Source organism: Punctularia strigosozonata (assembly GCF_000264995.1).
Source record: "Punctularia strigosozonata HHB-11173 SS5 unplaced genomic scaffold PUNSTscaffold_10, whole genome shotgun sequence".
In the NCBI taxonomy this organism is placed as follows: Eukaryota; Fungi; Basidiomycota; class Agaricomycetes; order Corticiales; family Punctulariaceae; genus Punctularia; species Punctularia strigosozonata.
The window spans coordinates 592,075-606,271 of NW_006767442.1; the positions used below are offsets into that span (position 1 = coordinate 592,075).

The following is a 14,197-nucleotide window of genomic DNA, read 5'->3' on the forward strand; positions in this document are numbered from 1 at the left end:
GACAAAGATGCAGTCGAATAAGCTAGTTTCTCGAGCTCGGCTCTGGAGAAGTACGCTGGACGATCACAGATCGAAAAGTGACTAGAGACGAGGCTGGAGAGGAGGAGAGGAAGTAGGGGGATGACAAAGCCGGCTGAGCGGATTGTTGAGAAACCATCCGGAGCGCAGAGGGGCCAGTCTTATATACTGTTTGTCGACCATCCCCCATATCACGGTCGCCGAGTACAGATTGGCAAGTGAAGCGCCCCTCGTCGGGAGCCTGCGCGGCGTGCGGTGCAGGAGTGTTCTATATCAAGGCCAGCGCTCCACACTTTCCCGGCGCAGCGCTCCTGGCGAGGCGAGGGCGAACAAGGAGGGCACGGTCCCTAAAGATGCGCGAAGCCTCGCGAACGCGGCGAAGCTGGTGTGCGGGGTAGACACCGCGATGGGGGTGGTGACGCCATTCGGCCCCGTGCGGTTGCCATGGCCATCGTCCGGATATGGAAGGTGTTCAAGATCGTCGGCTTTGGCCCCGCGCCTCCTACCAGAGACGTCCCTTTGTTGCCTGCCACGATGTTTGACCCATGTTCGTTGCTAGACGAATTTCCCTCGGTCTGGCTAGCTTGCAGTACAGGACCGTGTATGCGCCACCGGCCAACTCCAAGCACGAGTAAAGCGCTCTTCAGCGGAGGGTCACAACTTGTCCCCAACTCCCGCCGATCCTATGCTAGCCAACTCAGGAAGGGCCGAGAGCGCCCATAACGAGCGCCAAGGTTAATCGAATGTGGTCGCAACTTCTGACGATCCCGACATGGGCCTAGTCACTTGTTCATCGTCCGCCCTGCTGACGTGCTACTGCTAGTCCCGTAAGCAACGCTCTATCGGCTCCGAAATTCTCTGGAAGAAGCAGAAGTCCGTGAAAGACTGGCCATCGTCGCGAGGAGTCGCACGTACGTACTTATTTTGGCGATCGCAAAGCTTCCCCAACTTTCCAGGTCGTACCTACCTGTGCCCCGAGGCCATACACAGTCGGATGCGTCTAACAGTGGTTCTGATGCGGTCGATAGGCGTGTACGATGCTACGAAACTTGATGGAATATGAGTTAGGATCGCTGCGATCTCCCGTCGCGGTCGTGACGCATATACATGGCACGCACGCGCTTCGAGTCCTTTCCTCCTGCACCGCGTTTCCTACTTTCAGTCGGCGACGCTTATGATGCATGATTGAAAGGACCGGGCGACAATCGTCCCGAAGACTCCGATCATTCGGCAGTAAAAAGCAGTGGTGTCGCAGTGGAGGTTGATGCAGCAGCGCGCGCGCGCATATATCGCGCATGCACTCTTAGCGCGATGAATATGCTGAGTGGTAGTCCTCGTCACATGATCGCACAGCGGAGAGAGCAGATATACAGACCATGGGAGAGAACGACGGCGACAGCATGCCGGGACTGTACGAAACGAACTATGCCACATTGGATCGACCCTTGGCTTTGCCCTTCCAAGCATGGTGTACTCGAAGTCCAAGAGTGTTGACGACCAGCCGGATGCGAGTGTCAGAACAAGCAGATCACGAAGCCTAGAAGGGACAGGTCGAGGGTGCCGCAGACCAGCATTCCTTACTTGCAGACCGTAGTCCCCAATCATGTGAGCGCCTCTTCATAATATCCGAATTGCACAGCAGAGAGCAAGGCAGCAAACACAACGTCGTGAATTATAGGGCAAGAACAACAGCAGCAACTATCAACAGCAACACACGAGAGTACTAAACACAGAATACGGCAGGAACACAAGCACACATACACAGAGAACAACGGGGAGGCTCGGAGCGCGATGCTCATACTCGTGATAGGTGGCGGCGGGGACGGCGCCACCAGGTATATGGTATATATACTCGGGTTCGATATCCCGCGCAAGGGCCAAAGTACGGAACGCCAAGCACCAAAAATCGTCATCCACTGATAACGTCTAATCGTCCATACCCCCTTTAGAGGGTGGCGAGAGCGCCGAGGAGCAGTGGGACGACGGCCAGGCCGCCGAGGGTGAGCGCGCGCTCGGCACCGGAAGAGGATGTCTGGGTCGCGGAGGCCGAAGCGGAAGACGACGGAGAGGTCGCGGTAGCCGAGTGCGAGGAGACGGTGCTGGAGGCGCCGGTACCGTTCAGACGGACGGCGTTGCGCTGCGTAGAAATAGGAGGCGTTAGTGAGGTTCGCTCGCGTGATGTGTGACCCGTGAGAGTAACGAAGAAAATTTGGAGGTTCGGGAAGAGAAATAAAATACAAAGGGGGATAGGGGTCGGTGCCAATAGGGGAAAGGGGGGAGATAGGGAGGGAGGAAGGGAATGGAAGACTAACCTCGAATCCGGCGAGGGTTTCGAGCGACGAGTCGTTGGCGTTGATGACACCTACACCGCCCTTGCCGCAGAGGGCGGCGTCGTAGAACCACATAGTGGTGTTGACGTTCTCCGGGAGGATAGGGACGGACAGGATGGTGATGGCGGTCCCGTTGCCGGCATCACGGAAAGACGAGTCGAAGCCGTTGATGGTGATGTTCGTCTCATGCGCGGGGATGCAGGGCGAGGCGAACGTCGACTGGGTCGCAGTGTGGTTGCCCTGGGTAACTGTATGGCAGGGTTCGTAAGAACGAGGAACGAGAAGGCGACGATTTTTTGAACGCACAGTTGAAGATGACCGTGTCACCGAGGGTGGCGTGGACTTCCTGGGGCTGGAAGACGAGCGAGGCGTTGGTGGTCGTGTTGCCGCCGACGGTGATGACGATGTCCTTTGCGGACGCGAGGGTGCCAGCGAGCTGCGGGAGACGTTGTCCGCATTAGCTCCTCGTTTTCTCTCGGTCGCCCTTGACGACGACGAGAAGACTCACAGCAGCGAGGGCGAAGGAGGCGCGCATCTTGAATTGACTGACTGAAGTTCGGCAGGAGAGGGGCGAGGGCAAAGGAAGGTGGGCGAGGGTCAGACGCAAGGAGGGACAGCGGGTCGGGCGATCGAGGACGCGGGCAAGAACACACGTTGGGAATTCAACATGGCCGGCGCGCCGTACGTATAAATGGTCATTGCGAGGAAAAAGATCCTCTGATGGCCGCGTGCGATTGGCGGATAAGGCTCGGGAGGCGCCGAGCTAACGTACGGACGTCAGTTTGTTTGTTCTTGCTACGTATGGGACTACGTATGTTACGAGAGGGCCATAGGTATGTTGAGGAATATGAGTTTATGGTGCATGAATTTACAGAGAGTCTGGTACTGCACCACTGCCTTGGCCCCTCGAGGCTGCAGGGACGAGTGAATCAGGACGGCGTCACTCACCGTCGGTCGAAGGAAAAGGAGGCGCTCGCACGATCCGAGACGACGGCTCCATATCACGACGCTTTCAAGTCACAGTAAGTCGCTCTCACGGTTATGCCGTATGACTGCTCTCCCAGAACAACGCCAGAACCTGAAATGGTCTGAACCGCGATTGATGTTACCAATGACGATGTCGCGCACGGCGGGGGAACAGACAAACGTTGACCTTATGGTACGGTGAAATGTTCGTTTTGCAGGTGGGCATTTTACCCTAGGTGAAGGTACATGTAGCCTTGTAGAGCCTTAAAAGTTTGGTTCACTTTGCTATTGGTTGTCTTGTACTTACAGGTAGGCCATTGCACTGTGCAATTCAATTGCTCCCGGATAATGTAGGATCACGTGACTCGTCCGTGACTCGCGTGTCGCATCCACGATCATGCGGTGTGACTTGTCGTGTACCATTACCATCGAGGTGTCGCGTCGACTCAGGCCGCAATGCAGTCCGAGTCCGGCGGCCCATTGTTGCGGAGAAACAGCTCGGGCGTGATATATAGTCTCAACGCAGTCCCCGATGTTGCCCGATCGCTCCCCGACGACGACGACAACGACGGGGACGCGCCAATGGACGGCCCGAAGCCGTTGTCTGCGACGAACCTGGCCACGTACCACCACTTACAGTGCGACCTCTACCTTCATTCCGTCTACCACCGCGCTCCCGTCTCTGCGTTGACCGCCAACAAGGATGGCAAAGGCCACACCCCCGCCCCCCGCCCGGGCGCCACCTCCCGCGCCCACTTCTCCCGCGGGCTCAAGTGGGAGCACGACCTCCTCCACGCGCTCGACCGCGCCAACCAGCTCCTGACTATTCTCTCGGTCCCCGTTCCACACGACGGTCTGATCGCTACCATCGACTGCGACGAGCGCGACCACTTTTACATTGCCAATGCCTCCTTTTGGCCGCCTCAGCGTGCCCTCGACGCACTTTACGCCCAAGCCGGTATCTCAAATCCCGTCCGCTTCGGTCTTGCCAAGCCGGATCTCATCGAAGTCAAGCGCGCTGAGGGGGTGACGACCTGGCGAGTCATCGACGCCAAGTCAAGCGCGTCCGTCAAGACCGCGCACCACGTCCAGATCTACTTCTACCATCTCTGCTTATCACATATCCTCCCGGGCTCCTACGTCCCCGCGACCACAGCGGGCGTCTGGCTTCCATCCTCTCCGCCCTCCGCCTCCTCCCTCGTTTCAACACCCATCGCGCTCCTCGCGTCCTCACTCCGTCCCTTCCTCTTCTCCCGCCTCCCGCGCCTTCTCGCCCTTCCCGCTGCCGACGTATCTTGGCACCTCAACCCTCTTTGCCGCACCTGCCCGTACGAGCCTGCCCATCGCACCCGTGCTCTGACCGAAGGCGCTATCGGCGCCATCCCCAACGTAAGCGTCGCTGATAAAGGCGCCCTCGAGCGACTCCTCGGCGCCGCCCGAGCCCGCGACGCCAAACTCGGTATTGGCGACATCGAAGACCTACATCTTCTGTTCTCCAACCCGAACGCCGTGGACGCGCTCGAGCGCGCGTTCCCGAGCGGTGTCAAGAGCGCCAAGCGGATCCTCGGCGTACCCTCGCGGACCCGCCCACATACGTCGCGTCGATCCGGCCGACATTCTCTCCCTCAGTCGCAAACCCGGACTCCAGCAAATCCGAGCGCGGTACTCGAAGCCGCGCTCACGCGCACCGTCCAAGTCATCCCCCGGCGCAGCTTCACTCTTCCTGTCGCGGAAGACCTCGCACTCGTACTCTCCCTCGTTCTCGACCCCGCCACCGACGGCGTCGCCCTCTTTTCCCTCTCCCTCTTTCCTTCGCCTGTGGTCACTCTCCCATCCAGACTACTCGATCAGATGGGCAAGGCCGCACAACTCGTGCCCGCGCTCGCCGCCACCATCCGCGCCACCCTCGCCCTCGGGCAAGTCGTCCGTGCGCAGTTTTACGTCTTCTCGTCTCAGGAACGCACCGCGCTGCAGCGGCACCTTATCGACGCTGCCCTTGTCGCGGGTTCAGACAAGACTGGGGATGATAAAGGCCCGACCGACGATGAGGATGACGTCCGCCTATGCATCGCTGCCCTATGCGAAGGCGCCTCGCTCCTCGCGACCGCCTTTCAGCCCCTCATCCTCTCCGGCGCGCTCCTCGACTTCCTCTCGCGCAAAGGCACGCGCACCAAGGCCGAGCTTCGCACTTGCCTCCGCCGCATGGGTGTTACCGACCTCGCGCGGACAGAGACGGTGGAGCGCCTCCGCTTGCGTGTGGCGGAGGAGGTCGAGCGGCTGAAACAGCTTGGCGGGCGCGCGCAGCCTGACTCCGACGACGGAGCAGGGACCGCCGGCAAGGAAATAGGCCAGCTGCCGCTCGTCGTCGTGCTCAAGCGCGAGATCGAGCGGCTCGTCGCGTTGCCCGTGCCGGGATACTGGGATCTGCCGGAGTGCGCCGTCGCGCTGCTCGGATCCGCTGCCGCGTACGCGAGCGACGACGAAATCTTCGCGTCCTACGACGCCGGGCGCACGGTGGAGGCCGAGGGGACGCTGCGCAAGCGGAACGAAGGCATCAAGCGCGTGCTGGACGCAGTGAGGGCTCGTATCACCAAGGAGGGACGGCAGCTGCTGGTCAACGAGGCAAAGCCGCTCTCCGCAGAGTTCATGGATTTGTGCGAGCAGCCGCATATACGCAAGTTGTTCTACATGCAACAGGTAAGCAGTGGTCCCAGCCAATCGAAGTCCCATCTGATACTCATTTCCGCGGCCACAGTTCGAGGTGCTAGCGAAGCTCAGCGAGCTGTGGCGCAACCGCGTCGACGGATGTCCAGATGCACCGGTACTGGAGCACATCTCCTCGTCGTCATCGAGTGCAGGCGGCACTTTGCATACATTCCGCCTCTTATCCGGCACGCTCGACGCCCCCGGCGGTGACAAGCCACACGCTCCGGACCAACAACGCTCCTTCTTCGACTTCCTGCTCGCCCCGGACGACGACTCTGAAGGGTCCGACTCCGATATCCCACCGGAAGCTCTCTTTGACGACCTGCCGGTGATGGGCATGGTCTTCCCGCTCAATCGCTGGACGCGGCCGCGGTGGGATATGCAGCCCGCCAGGGTTCGGCGCTCGCTGCTCGTTGCAGACGTGCGCGACATCACCATCGACGCCGACGGGATGCACACGCGCGTGACGCTGTGTACGTGGGGTGAGCGCGCCGCGCAGCCTGGCGTAGGGCGGCGGTACCGGCTGTCGCCGCGCCTGGTCGATTTTAACCTGACGAAGGCGTTATCCACGCTGCTCGAGCTCGACATGCGATGTGCTGGCGAGGGCGGCGATGATGACGAGGGCGATGGCGTACCGCCATTCGTACAGCTCATCTCGGACCCCCGAGCGCTTGCACTCGAGCAAGCACCCGAAGGAGCACGACTCGGCTCGCGGTTCCTGCGGCGGGAACACGCGATCCAGCGCACGTTCAGGGAAAGAGCGGATCTTGGTACTGAGGAGGCGCGAACGCTGCTGCTCAAAGCATCGCAGCGGCAAGCCACGCGCCGGATCCTCTCCAGCCGGCTCGCGGTGGTGTGGGGACCACCAGGGGCAGGCAAGACGCACACGATCGCGTCATCTCTGCTCCGGCTGCTGGAATGCCAGGCGGGAATTGCGCCTCCCCAAATCCTGTTCTTAACGGCTATGACCCACGCGGCGATCGACGCGTGCCTTTCCAAACTTGAACTTCTGATGAAGTGCTACAAGTCTATCTCCGGGCTATCCACGGCGTGGCTCGACAAGGTGAAGATCGAACACGTCCTCAAGGGCAACGAACATCCACTCCCCGCAAAGAACACGCCGAACACGCACATATACGCGGGAACCGTGTTTCAGGTCAGATATCATTCTTTCATATGCTCTTATACTGACATACTTAACGTGCATTCGACGTAGTTGTACAACTTCAGCAAGCGCCGTGCTCTGCACGTTGACTGCGTCGTTATCGATGAAGCGGGCCAACTGGGCCTCGGCTCCGCCGCTCTCGTGCTCCGCTCACTCGGATCACGCGGTCGTATCGTCATTGCCGGCGACTCGGAGCAGCTCGCACCCATCTTCGCAGCGCAGTATCCCAAGCTCGAGACGAGACTCTTCGGGTCCATCTTAGACTGTGTAATGCATCTTTATCGCGCGGCGCAGGAAGGTCTCCACGCCGAGGCCACGATGGCTTCGCTCGTGGACACGGAGCATTCGTCCGAGCAGGTCTCATCCCAGCTGAGCACTATTGTGCAGTTGACGGAGAATTTTAGGTGCGTGGTGTACTTGTTTACGGTGTTCGGTACACTACCCGCTCTTGCACAGGCTTAACCCGGACTTGGGCGACTTTGTCTCCACAATCTATTCACGCGCCTTCAAACCGCAAAAGGTGCAGGTGCAGACGCTAGCGACACATCTGGGCAATATCAGAGGGTTACACGTTCAGTGCCGCCCTGGCCTGGAAGACGTTCTGGAATCGGCCAAATCCTTCTTGGTCGACCTGTCGAGGGCCATGCTGCGCAAGGATCAGCCCCGGCTGCGCCCCCCAGTGGCGGCGGCGGCGTCGCCGACTGACTTACTGACGGTCCCAGGACCACTCCCAATATCTCTCGCTATGATATCTCTTAAGGCCAGGACAATGCACAGCTCGCAGCTGGGGTATGAGGCCCACGTCCGCGGCGAAGCTGCCCTCGCAGCGAGTCTGATATACTGGCTGCGCAAATCTTGCCCGGACGACAGCATCTTTGTGGCGACACCGCATCGCATCCAGCGGTACGCAGTGAAAGAAGCACTGAAATCCATGAAGTCTCTGGAGAGTGACGAGGATGAGCTCGCTCAGGCCATGACTACCCTGGCTGTCAGCGATGCGACAACTACCCAAGTTACGATTGACACCGTGGAAAGGCTCCAAGGTCTGGAATCCACCTGGGCTGACAGCATCAAAGAGACTCATCTACTTACAGGCTCGGAGGCCGCCTTTGTTATCTGTTTGTTCTCTGATACTTTCGCGTCTAGCTCTTCGTCGACCTCATTAAACTTCCTGCTCGAGAGGCGCAGGCTCAACGTGGCCATAAGCCGCGCGAAAACACTCTGCATCCTAGTCACCTCCAACGAAGTCCTGAGACCCTCCGTGCGCGTACTCGCCAACGAGGAAGCCGCGAAGGGTTACACGTTTCTGCGCAGCTACGAGGACCGCGCCTGGAAAGGGACGATTGAAATCGACCTGGACACTCTGCAAACGCTCGCGTGATCCACTTCAGTGCCAATGTACGGACATAATGATATATCGCTCTCTGCTCAGCATTGCTCTCTGTAAATCTAGCTGTTGCCTGTTCGTCCTCGCATGTTGTCGTCCCAATTGGTTGTATTTTGTGAAGCATTTCGATATGACCTTGAACAACAAAGCTAGGACACAATTCTATAGGCCAATGTTCCTGGGCGCCAAGAAAATAAGGGTCTACTCCGGATCTATCTATTAATGTAGTCAACGGGACAGCAATACGACGATATCGAGGTAAGTCTAACGCATTGATCACGACAAGGTGGGTGAGCAGGTAAGTTTATAGTACAGACATGAAAGGCCAAATCTAAAAGAAAGGAAATGTAAAAGGTTTGCGTGATGGACAGACAGTAGTGATCGAGGATATAGTAAATGTGGTCATAGGCGTGTTCCTGCAATTGTTCGTTTATAGAATAATGATAAGTCTAGTGTGGACCTGCAGATGAGATGATGTTCCACAGTGTCGTGCGAGCGTCGTGTTAGTCGTTTGGGTGGAGCCTGACGATCACCCTAAACATGTTCGGGGACTTGAGGGAGTTGACTTGCCCGGGTGCGGGTTCTAGGGAAGAAAACGTTGTGGTTCGCTGTATCCTGGCTGGATTGTGCTTGGCCAAAGCTCGTTGTGCGAGTGCGCTGAGGTCGTAGATTCACACCGCTAGCATTGGAGGTAGGCACCGCTGTGATAGTAGCGCCGTCCTGATTTTCTCGGTCCCGCAGTACGCGAAGCTCGTAAGGGAAGACCACAGCGCGGTCAATAGCCTGAGGAAGCCCTCTGTGGCGACTACAGAGTGGAGTGAGGGATAATTTCAGTTGATCCACTCCTTGGGGACTGACCCTCGGATGATAACTGCGCAAACAACGAGCTTTGACAGCGGGGACAGTGCTCCTGAGAAGGAGTAATTCGCCTGAAGTCGTCATCTTGCTGCTCGTGCGCATATACGAGGACTTCACTCACATTCGGGAGTCCTAGACTCAGCCCTACACCGCCATACGCCGAGACCAACTCAAACACTAAACGAATGTGAGCCTCAAAGCATGCCCGTTAGAATGTGCCGACTGACGTATATAGAATATGTTGAACCATGATGCCTTTTCAGTTTCGTCAAGAGGTTTGCGCTAAGCGGCTATCAGAATGTGATCATCACGTCATTCAACCTACGACCAACCTCGATGATGCACACAAGGAAGAGGGCAAAGCCCAGCCACCACATATCTGTTGATGGAGTCCGTCATCAACGGCTGGCAGGCACATGAACTGAGAAGACGCACCGAAGGATAGTTGCTTTCGCGCATGTGATACCAGGTATTTGCCCCATACCGCCACGCGACCAGGCTGGGCTGCAATATTCTGCTCTAGCTCCTGGTTTCTTTCCTCTTCCTCATCTTCGTCAATGAAAACGCCGAGAGATCGTTCTTCGTATACGTTCGTGGAGCGTACACTGGACAGATGTTCCATGAGCCTCCCAACTCCAGCCGGATAACCATATTTTCTAGTCACCTCATCGCGATAGGATCTGAGAAGCGAGAATGTATGAGACAAAACCGACAAGACCAGAAGAGACACGAATACTGACATATACTGACATACATCATGATGACATAGAGCACCCTGTCAGCAATGGTCGTTAGCTAGCGATCAAGGACCTCGGGTTGTTGCGTACTTGACGGCTGGCGCTAAGTTGGATATTGTCACCGTGGCAAAACCAGCTGCCCTCACAGCGAAAGCCTGGAAGAGTCCCAGCACAAAGCGTGTTCCTAATTTGATGGAGTCTATAGCGGGATTTCCAATATCCAGCACCATGAAAAAGAACCAGTCTGTGGAACTTAGCATTAAGTTAGTATAAGGTTGAGGATCCAGGTGAATGGCATACTTCAAAACAACGACCATGAGCAACAGAAACCACGTTTGGTGAGAGGGAAAGAGGTAAAGATAGCAACGTCTGATTGTCAATGCCGATGAGCGGCTAGCGCCAGACCAAACACAACATTAGACAGACCGTGGATGATCGAGAAGGAATCGAAGAGGACCATGAAGATCCGATGTGCTTGGAAGTATCTTAGTCAGCGTCCAACTAGGCGATGTGTGAGCATGCATCCGGGACAGAGATGGAATCCACACCCACATGAGCAAGCGCAGGCTATTCAAAGTTGATCATGTTTCAGTATACGTAGTTTCTCATGGGATGCAGTTCACTTACAAAAGAGGCTGTAACACTATCAGTTACGTGTCGTCGAGTGTGAATGCCACGGACTCACGAAAGATGTGTTGCCACACAGGATTAGGAATGCTTGGAGGAAAATCATCGGGTATGCCTTTTGGAACGGGATCATGGATTGATCGACCAAAGACATGCCGGTATTTGTGTAGGAGGAGACCACTTGAAAAAGGGCGAACCTGGTGGAATGCTCGTGAATCAGCCGAGATAATATATCTCCGACGGCGGAATGTTACCATGGGGGCGGAACGTGCTTGTGCAAATTTGGCGGTTCGAATGCACTCTTCCACCTGGGCTGCGAGATGTACGGTGCGATGATCACAAATGCCAACATCTGACTGCCAAACCATAGCTGTGGGGGAACATCTGGAATGAGCAAAGGTCGTCTCGTGAATGTCAAGTATGAAGAAGAGACATACTCCGCCAACGAGCCACAGAAGGAGGCAGAGAGCCTGATATTCAACGCCGCCCACCTCCTCCAACTGTTCGTGCGTTAAGTACGGGAATGCCGAGTTTCGCCCCGCGAACGCATCGAATGAGAAATACGGAGCGAGTTTCACGCCCGTGGGCAAGGGCCTACCGTCGTGTTCCCCTGGATGGCCATATGCATGCCGCGTGTATGTCGTGGTCAGGGGCACTGTGAGAGTCCGATGCATCTTCTCCTGTAAGCCGGGAAAGAGCTTGTGTAGGCCGTTGAGGAGTAGTTTGTGAGGCATAGGCCAGCCACCAAATCCATGATGCTGGCTCTCATAGAATGTATCATGAACAAAGCTGCGCGCGTGACTCTGCACGGTGTGTATAGTGTGCATAGTGTGTGTGCGCATTGCTGGACCAGGACGCATGTGAGATTCAGAGCGGGACCGACGCCCTTCATGTGGTTCGGTAGAAGGGCTTGTACGATCTGGGAACACGGAACCTGTTATGGTTGGCTCACGCAGGATGGAGTTACGACGGGTGGGACGGCCGCGGTCGTTGATGCCTTCACCGTTGTTGTTTGTGGTGTCGCGGATTGCCCTGGGGAGCGCAAAGTCCACTGTGGCAGTTCGAGCGATCTGCGTGTCTACTTCCTGCGTAGGTGCGAATGTCCGTGAACGATTCATCGGTATGGCTGATATTTGAGGAGACGATCCTGGTTCAGAGAGCCGGCGGCTCCGCCTAACACGTGATCGTCAGAAGACGGAAAAGCTCAAAGCGGGTGTGGATGCGGACGGACTTTTCTAGGGCCTGCATAGGAGAAGTCGCGCCATCCTCGGCCGTGGACTCGGACGTACTTGACGAGGACGATGCAGAGCTCGGACCCGGGTCCGCGTTGTCGACCTTGACCACGTCCAGGAAGGTGACAGGAGTTTCGGACTCGCCCGTCTCCGCGGTCGTAGAAGCAGACGGCACACCGGCTTCTGCAGACGGCATCGGCTTCGCATCCGGACCTGGGCCCCCCTCGCTGATCCAGCCACTAGGATTAATCAACATCGGCCTGTCCGTCGTCCGGCGTATCATATCTGGCTTGACGTGTTTCAGCACGCCGCCCTTTTTGCGCTTCTTCAGAGGCGTCGCCGGCGACTGCTTCTCCTGGAGGACGTAGGCGTCCTGCGCCGGCCTCGTCTCAGGGTGCGCTGAGCGCGTAAAGGTGCGGGTGATGCGGGTGCGCCAGTTCTCCAGAGGGGCGCTCTCCGGATCGTTCCGTTTGGCGAGCTGCACCTGTCTTACCCGTTCTCGGAAGGCCTGGGCAAAGTAGTGCCTGCGACCGCGTTATGAGGGATGGGGGCATGTGCACAGCGAGTGGGAACGAACCTTCGGACGTAGACCATCCAGAAGGACACGAAAGTCTTCCGTGACGTTAGATGTGATGGTCGGTAAAGTGCCACTAGCGTGCTTACCGTGCTCCCCGTGTTCATCTGGATGAACAAGATAACTTGCTGCCATGGTGTGAGGGCGCTGAGGTCGACCGTGGTAAGCCCACAGACACAAAACGCGCTGACAGAATTGAACAAAGCGTCGATATATGCGATGTGGGTGCTCCCGTTGCTGGCGTAGAAAATCCCGGACCAGATCAAAGGGACAAAGGTGCTATCGGAGAATCGAGAAATTAATTTACAAACGCGTGGTTTTCTGTGCAGTATAACATACAAGATCAAGGTGTGAACACGGTAAAAGTTGAGCGAAGCCGCGATACGTTCTCGTATCCTTGTCCAGGCGGTGTAGGATCTATTGGGTGGGTCATCCGAGTCTAGTGAGGGCGACTGAGACTCGTCCATCTGCGCAAGACCGTGAGGAACGTCGTGGTCGTCGTGATGCAGGAGTGGTCAGGACTAGGCGGGGATGAACGTGAGTGGACTCGGCATTAATGGCAGTGAACAGAACTTGACCGAACCTCAGACTGGCCCCCCTATGACGCGAAGGTTAATGCCACAATGATCTGCTCACGTGCATCTGAGTTTTTCCGCCAGCCGAGTCAGTGAAAAGGTCACGTGTTATCTAATTTATTCGGTGCCCGCGGCTTCCCGGGGTAAGGCCACCTCCCGCAAGTTCCGCTTTACTGTGGTCGCAGCCACTTTTGCTTGCAGTGTCTGGAGCCCTGTCAGCCCACGATGACCTCGTTACCGATGGTCGCCCCGATATTTCCGGCGGGGAAGGAGCCGTTACCGCCTGGCATCACCGACGAGGAGAAAGCCCAGTATGAGCAGATGAAGCGCTGGCAGGGCTACACCACCATGGCCATGGAATCCTGTGTTGCGAAGACCGCGATCGCGGGTGTCGGAGGTGCGTGGATGGCGAGCCGCTACGACCAACGCGTGCATGAACAGTGATATCTCAGTCCGCTAGGCTTTGCGATCGGCGCCTTCTTTTCGCTCATGTCTGCGTCCTTCGCGTATGAGGATCCGCTGTTGCGAGATCAGATGGCAGAGCGGATGAACACGAAGCAGAAGACGGTTGCGTACTTCAAGGATATGGGCAAGGGCATGTACCGTAGCGGGAGCGGTTTTGCCAAGGTCGGCGCGTTGTTTGCGGGGATAGAGTGCGTTATCGAATCGGTCAGTGATGTCCCCTTCCTTCGTGGTTTACTTGTCTCCCCCTTACTTACCTGCGACGTGTCATTGTGCAGTATCGAGCGAAGAACGACATGGTCAACCCCGTGGCGGGCGGCTTTATCGTCGGTGGCATCTTAGCCAGGAACTCGGGTCCCAAAGGTGCCTTATTAGGTGGCTTGGGCTTCAGCGCGTTTTCTGCCGCCATCGACATGTTCTTAAGGCGGGAGCCAGCAGAGTGCGTATTCCTATGACATTATAATTAGCCTCGCGCTAATGTCGCTAAAACCGTAGCGATGACTGAATCCTCCCATCGATCTTCCACCCACGTTCGGTGTCCGCAGAGCTTAACTTATTTG

The 14,197-nt window shown here is 57.0% G+C and overlaps 6 protein-coding genes across 6 annotated transcripts in view; 4 read left to right on the top strand and 2 right to left on the bottom strand.

Moving 5' to 3' along the window:
* Positions 1-1,018, top strand: part of PUNSTDRAFT_53988 (uncharacterized protein) — a 2,127-nt gene extending 1,109 nt beyond the window's left edge. Inside the window, exon 2 of the mRNA XM_007385977.1 lies at positions 938-1,018. The gene's annotated coding sequence lies outside the window, so the exon portion shown is untranslated. The remainder of the gene's footprint in view (positions 1-937) is intronic.
* Positions 1,019-1,670: 652 nt separating this feature from the next.
* Positions 1,671-2,902, bottom strand: PUNSTDRAFT_53989 (uncharacterized protein). Its single transcript, XM_007385978.1, has 4 exons — positions 2,857-2,902; positions 2,655-2,784; positions 2,331-2,596; positions 1,671-2,155 (listed from the first exon to the last, which is right to left on the bottom strand). The coding sequence occupies exons 1-4, from the start codon at positions 2,881-2,883 to the stop codon at positions 1,964-1,966; spliced, it is 615 nt and encodes a 204-aa protein (XP_007386040.1). The 5' UTR covers positions 2,884-2,902; the 3' UTR covers positions 1,671-1,963.
* A 1,012-nt stretch (positions 2,903-3,914) lies between these two features.
* On the top strand, positions 3,915-6,891 carry PUNSTDRAFT_24760 (uncharacterized protein; the record flags this gene model as incomplete). The annotated part of the gene is made up of 3 exons (XM_007385979.1): positions 3,915-4,914; positions 4,963-6,011; positions 6,070-6,891. Coding segments are annotated over 3 exons (2,871 nt in total), but the record flags the coding sequence as incomplete, so codon positions are not given.
* A 249-nt stretch (positions 6,892-7,140) lies between these two features.
* PUNSTDRAFT_121729 (uncharacterized protein) lies at positions 7,141-8,606 on the top strand. The gene is made up of 3 exons (XM_007385980.1): positions 7,141-7,176; positions 7,237-7,589; positions 7,642-8,606. The coding sequence occupies exons 2-3, from the start codon at positions 7,456-7,458 to the stop codon at positions 8,564-8,566; spliced, it is 1,059 nt and encodes a 352-aa protein (XP_007386042.1). The 5' UTR covers positions 7,141-7,176; positions 7,237-7,455; the 3' UTR covers positions 8,567-8,606.
* A 256-nt stretch (positions 8,607-8,862) lies between these two features.
* PUNSTDRAFT_145127 (TrkH-domain-containing protein) lies at positions 8,863-13,242 on the bottom strand (the record flags this gene model as incomplete). Its single annotated transcript, XM_007385981.1, has 21 exons — positions 8,863-9,377; positions 9,431-9,501; positions 9,552-9,607; positions 9,658-9,712; positions 9,763-9,809; positions 9,866-10,035; positions 10,095-10,110; positions 10,171-10,205; positions 10,258-10,419; positions 10,468-10,536; positions 10,594-10,668; positions 10,720-10,734; positions 10,795-10,802; positions 10,853-10,991; positions 11,049-11,164; positions 11,232-11,967; positions 12,026-12,550; positions 12,604-12,638; positions 12,690-12,879; positions 12,940-13,067; positions 13,237-13,242. 21 exons carry the CDS (start codon positions 13,240-13,242, stop codon positions 9,107-9,109), a joined length of 2,925 nt encoding a protein of 974 aa, XP_007386043.1. The 3' UTR covers positions 8,863-9,106.
* A 158-nt stretch (positions 13,243-13,400) lies between these two features.
* On the top strand, positions 13,401-14,142 carry PUNSTDRAFT_136414 (mitochondrial import inner membrane translocase subunit TIM22; the record flags this gene model as incomplete). Its single annotated transcript, XM_007385982.1, has 4 exons — positions 13,401-13,572; positions 13,636-13,844; positions 13,916-14,076; positions 14,133-14,142. The coding sequence occupies 4 exons, from the start codon at positions 13,401-13,403 to the stop codon at positions 14,140-14,142; spliced, it is 552 nt and encodes a 183-aa protein (XP_007386044.1).
* Positions 14,143-14,197: the final 55 nt, after the last annotated feature.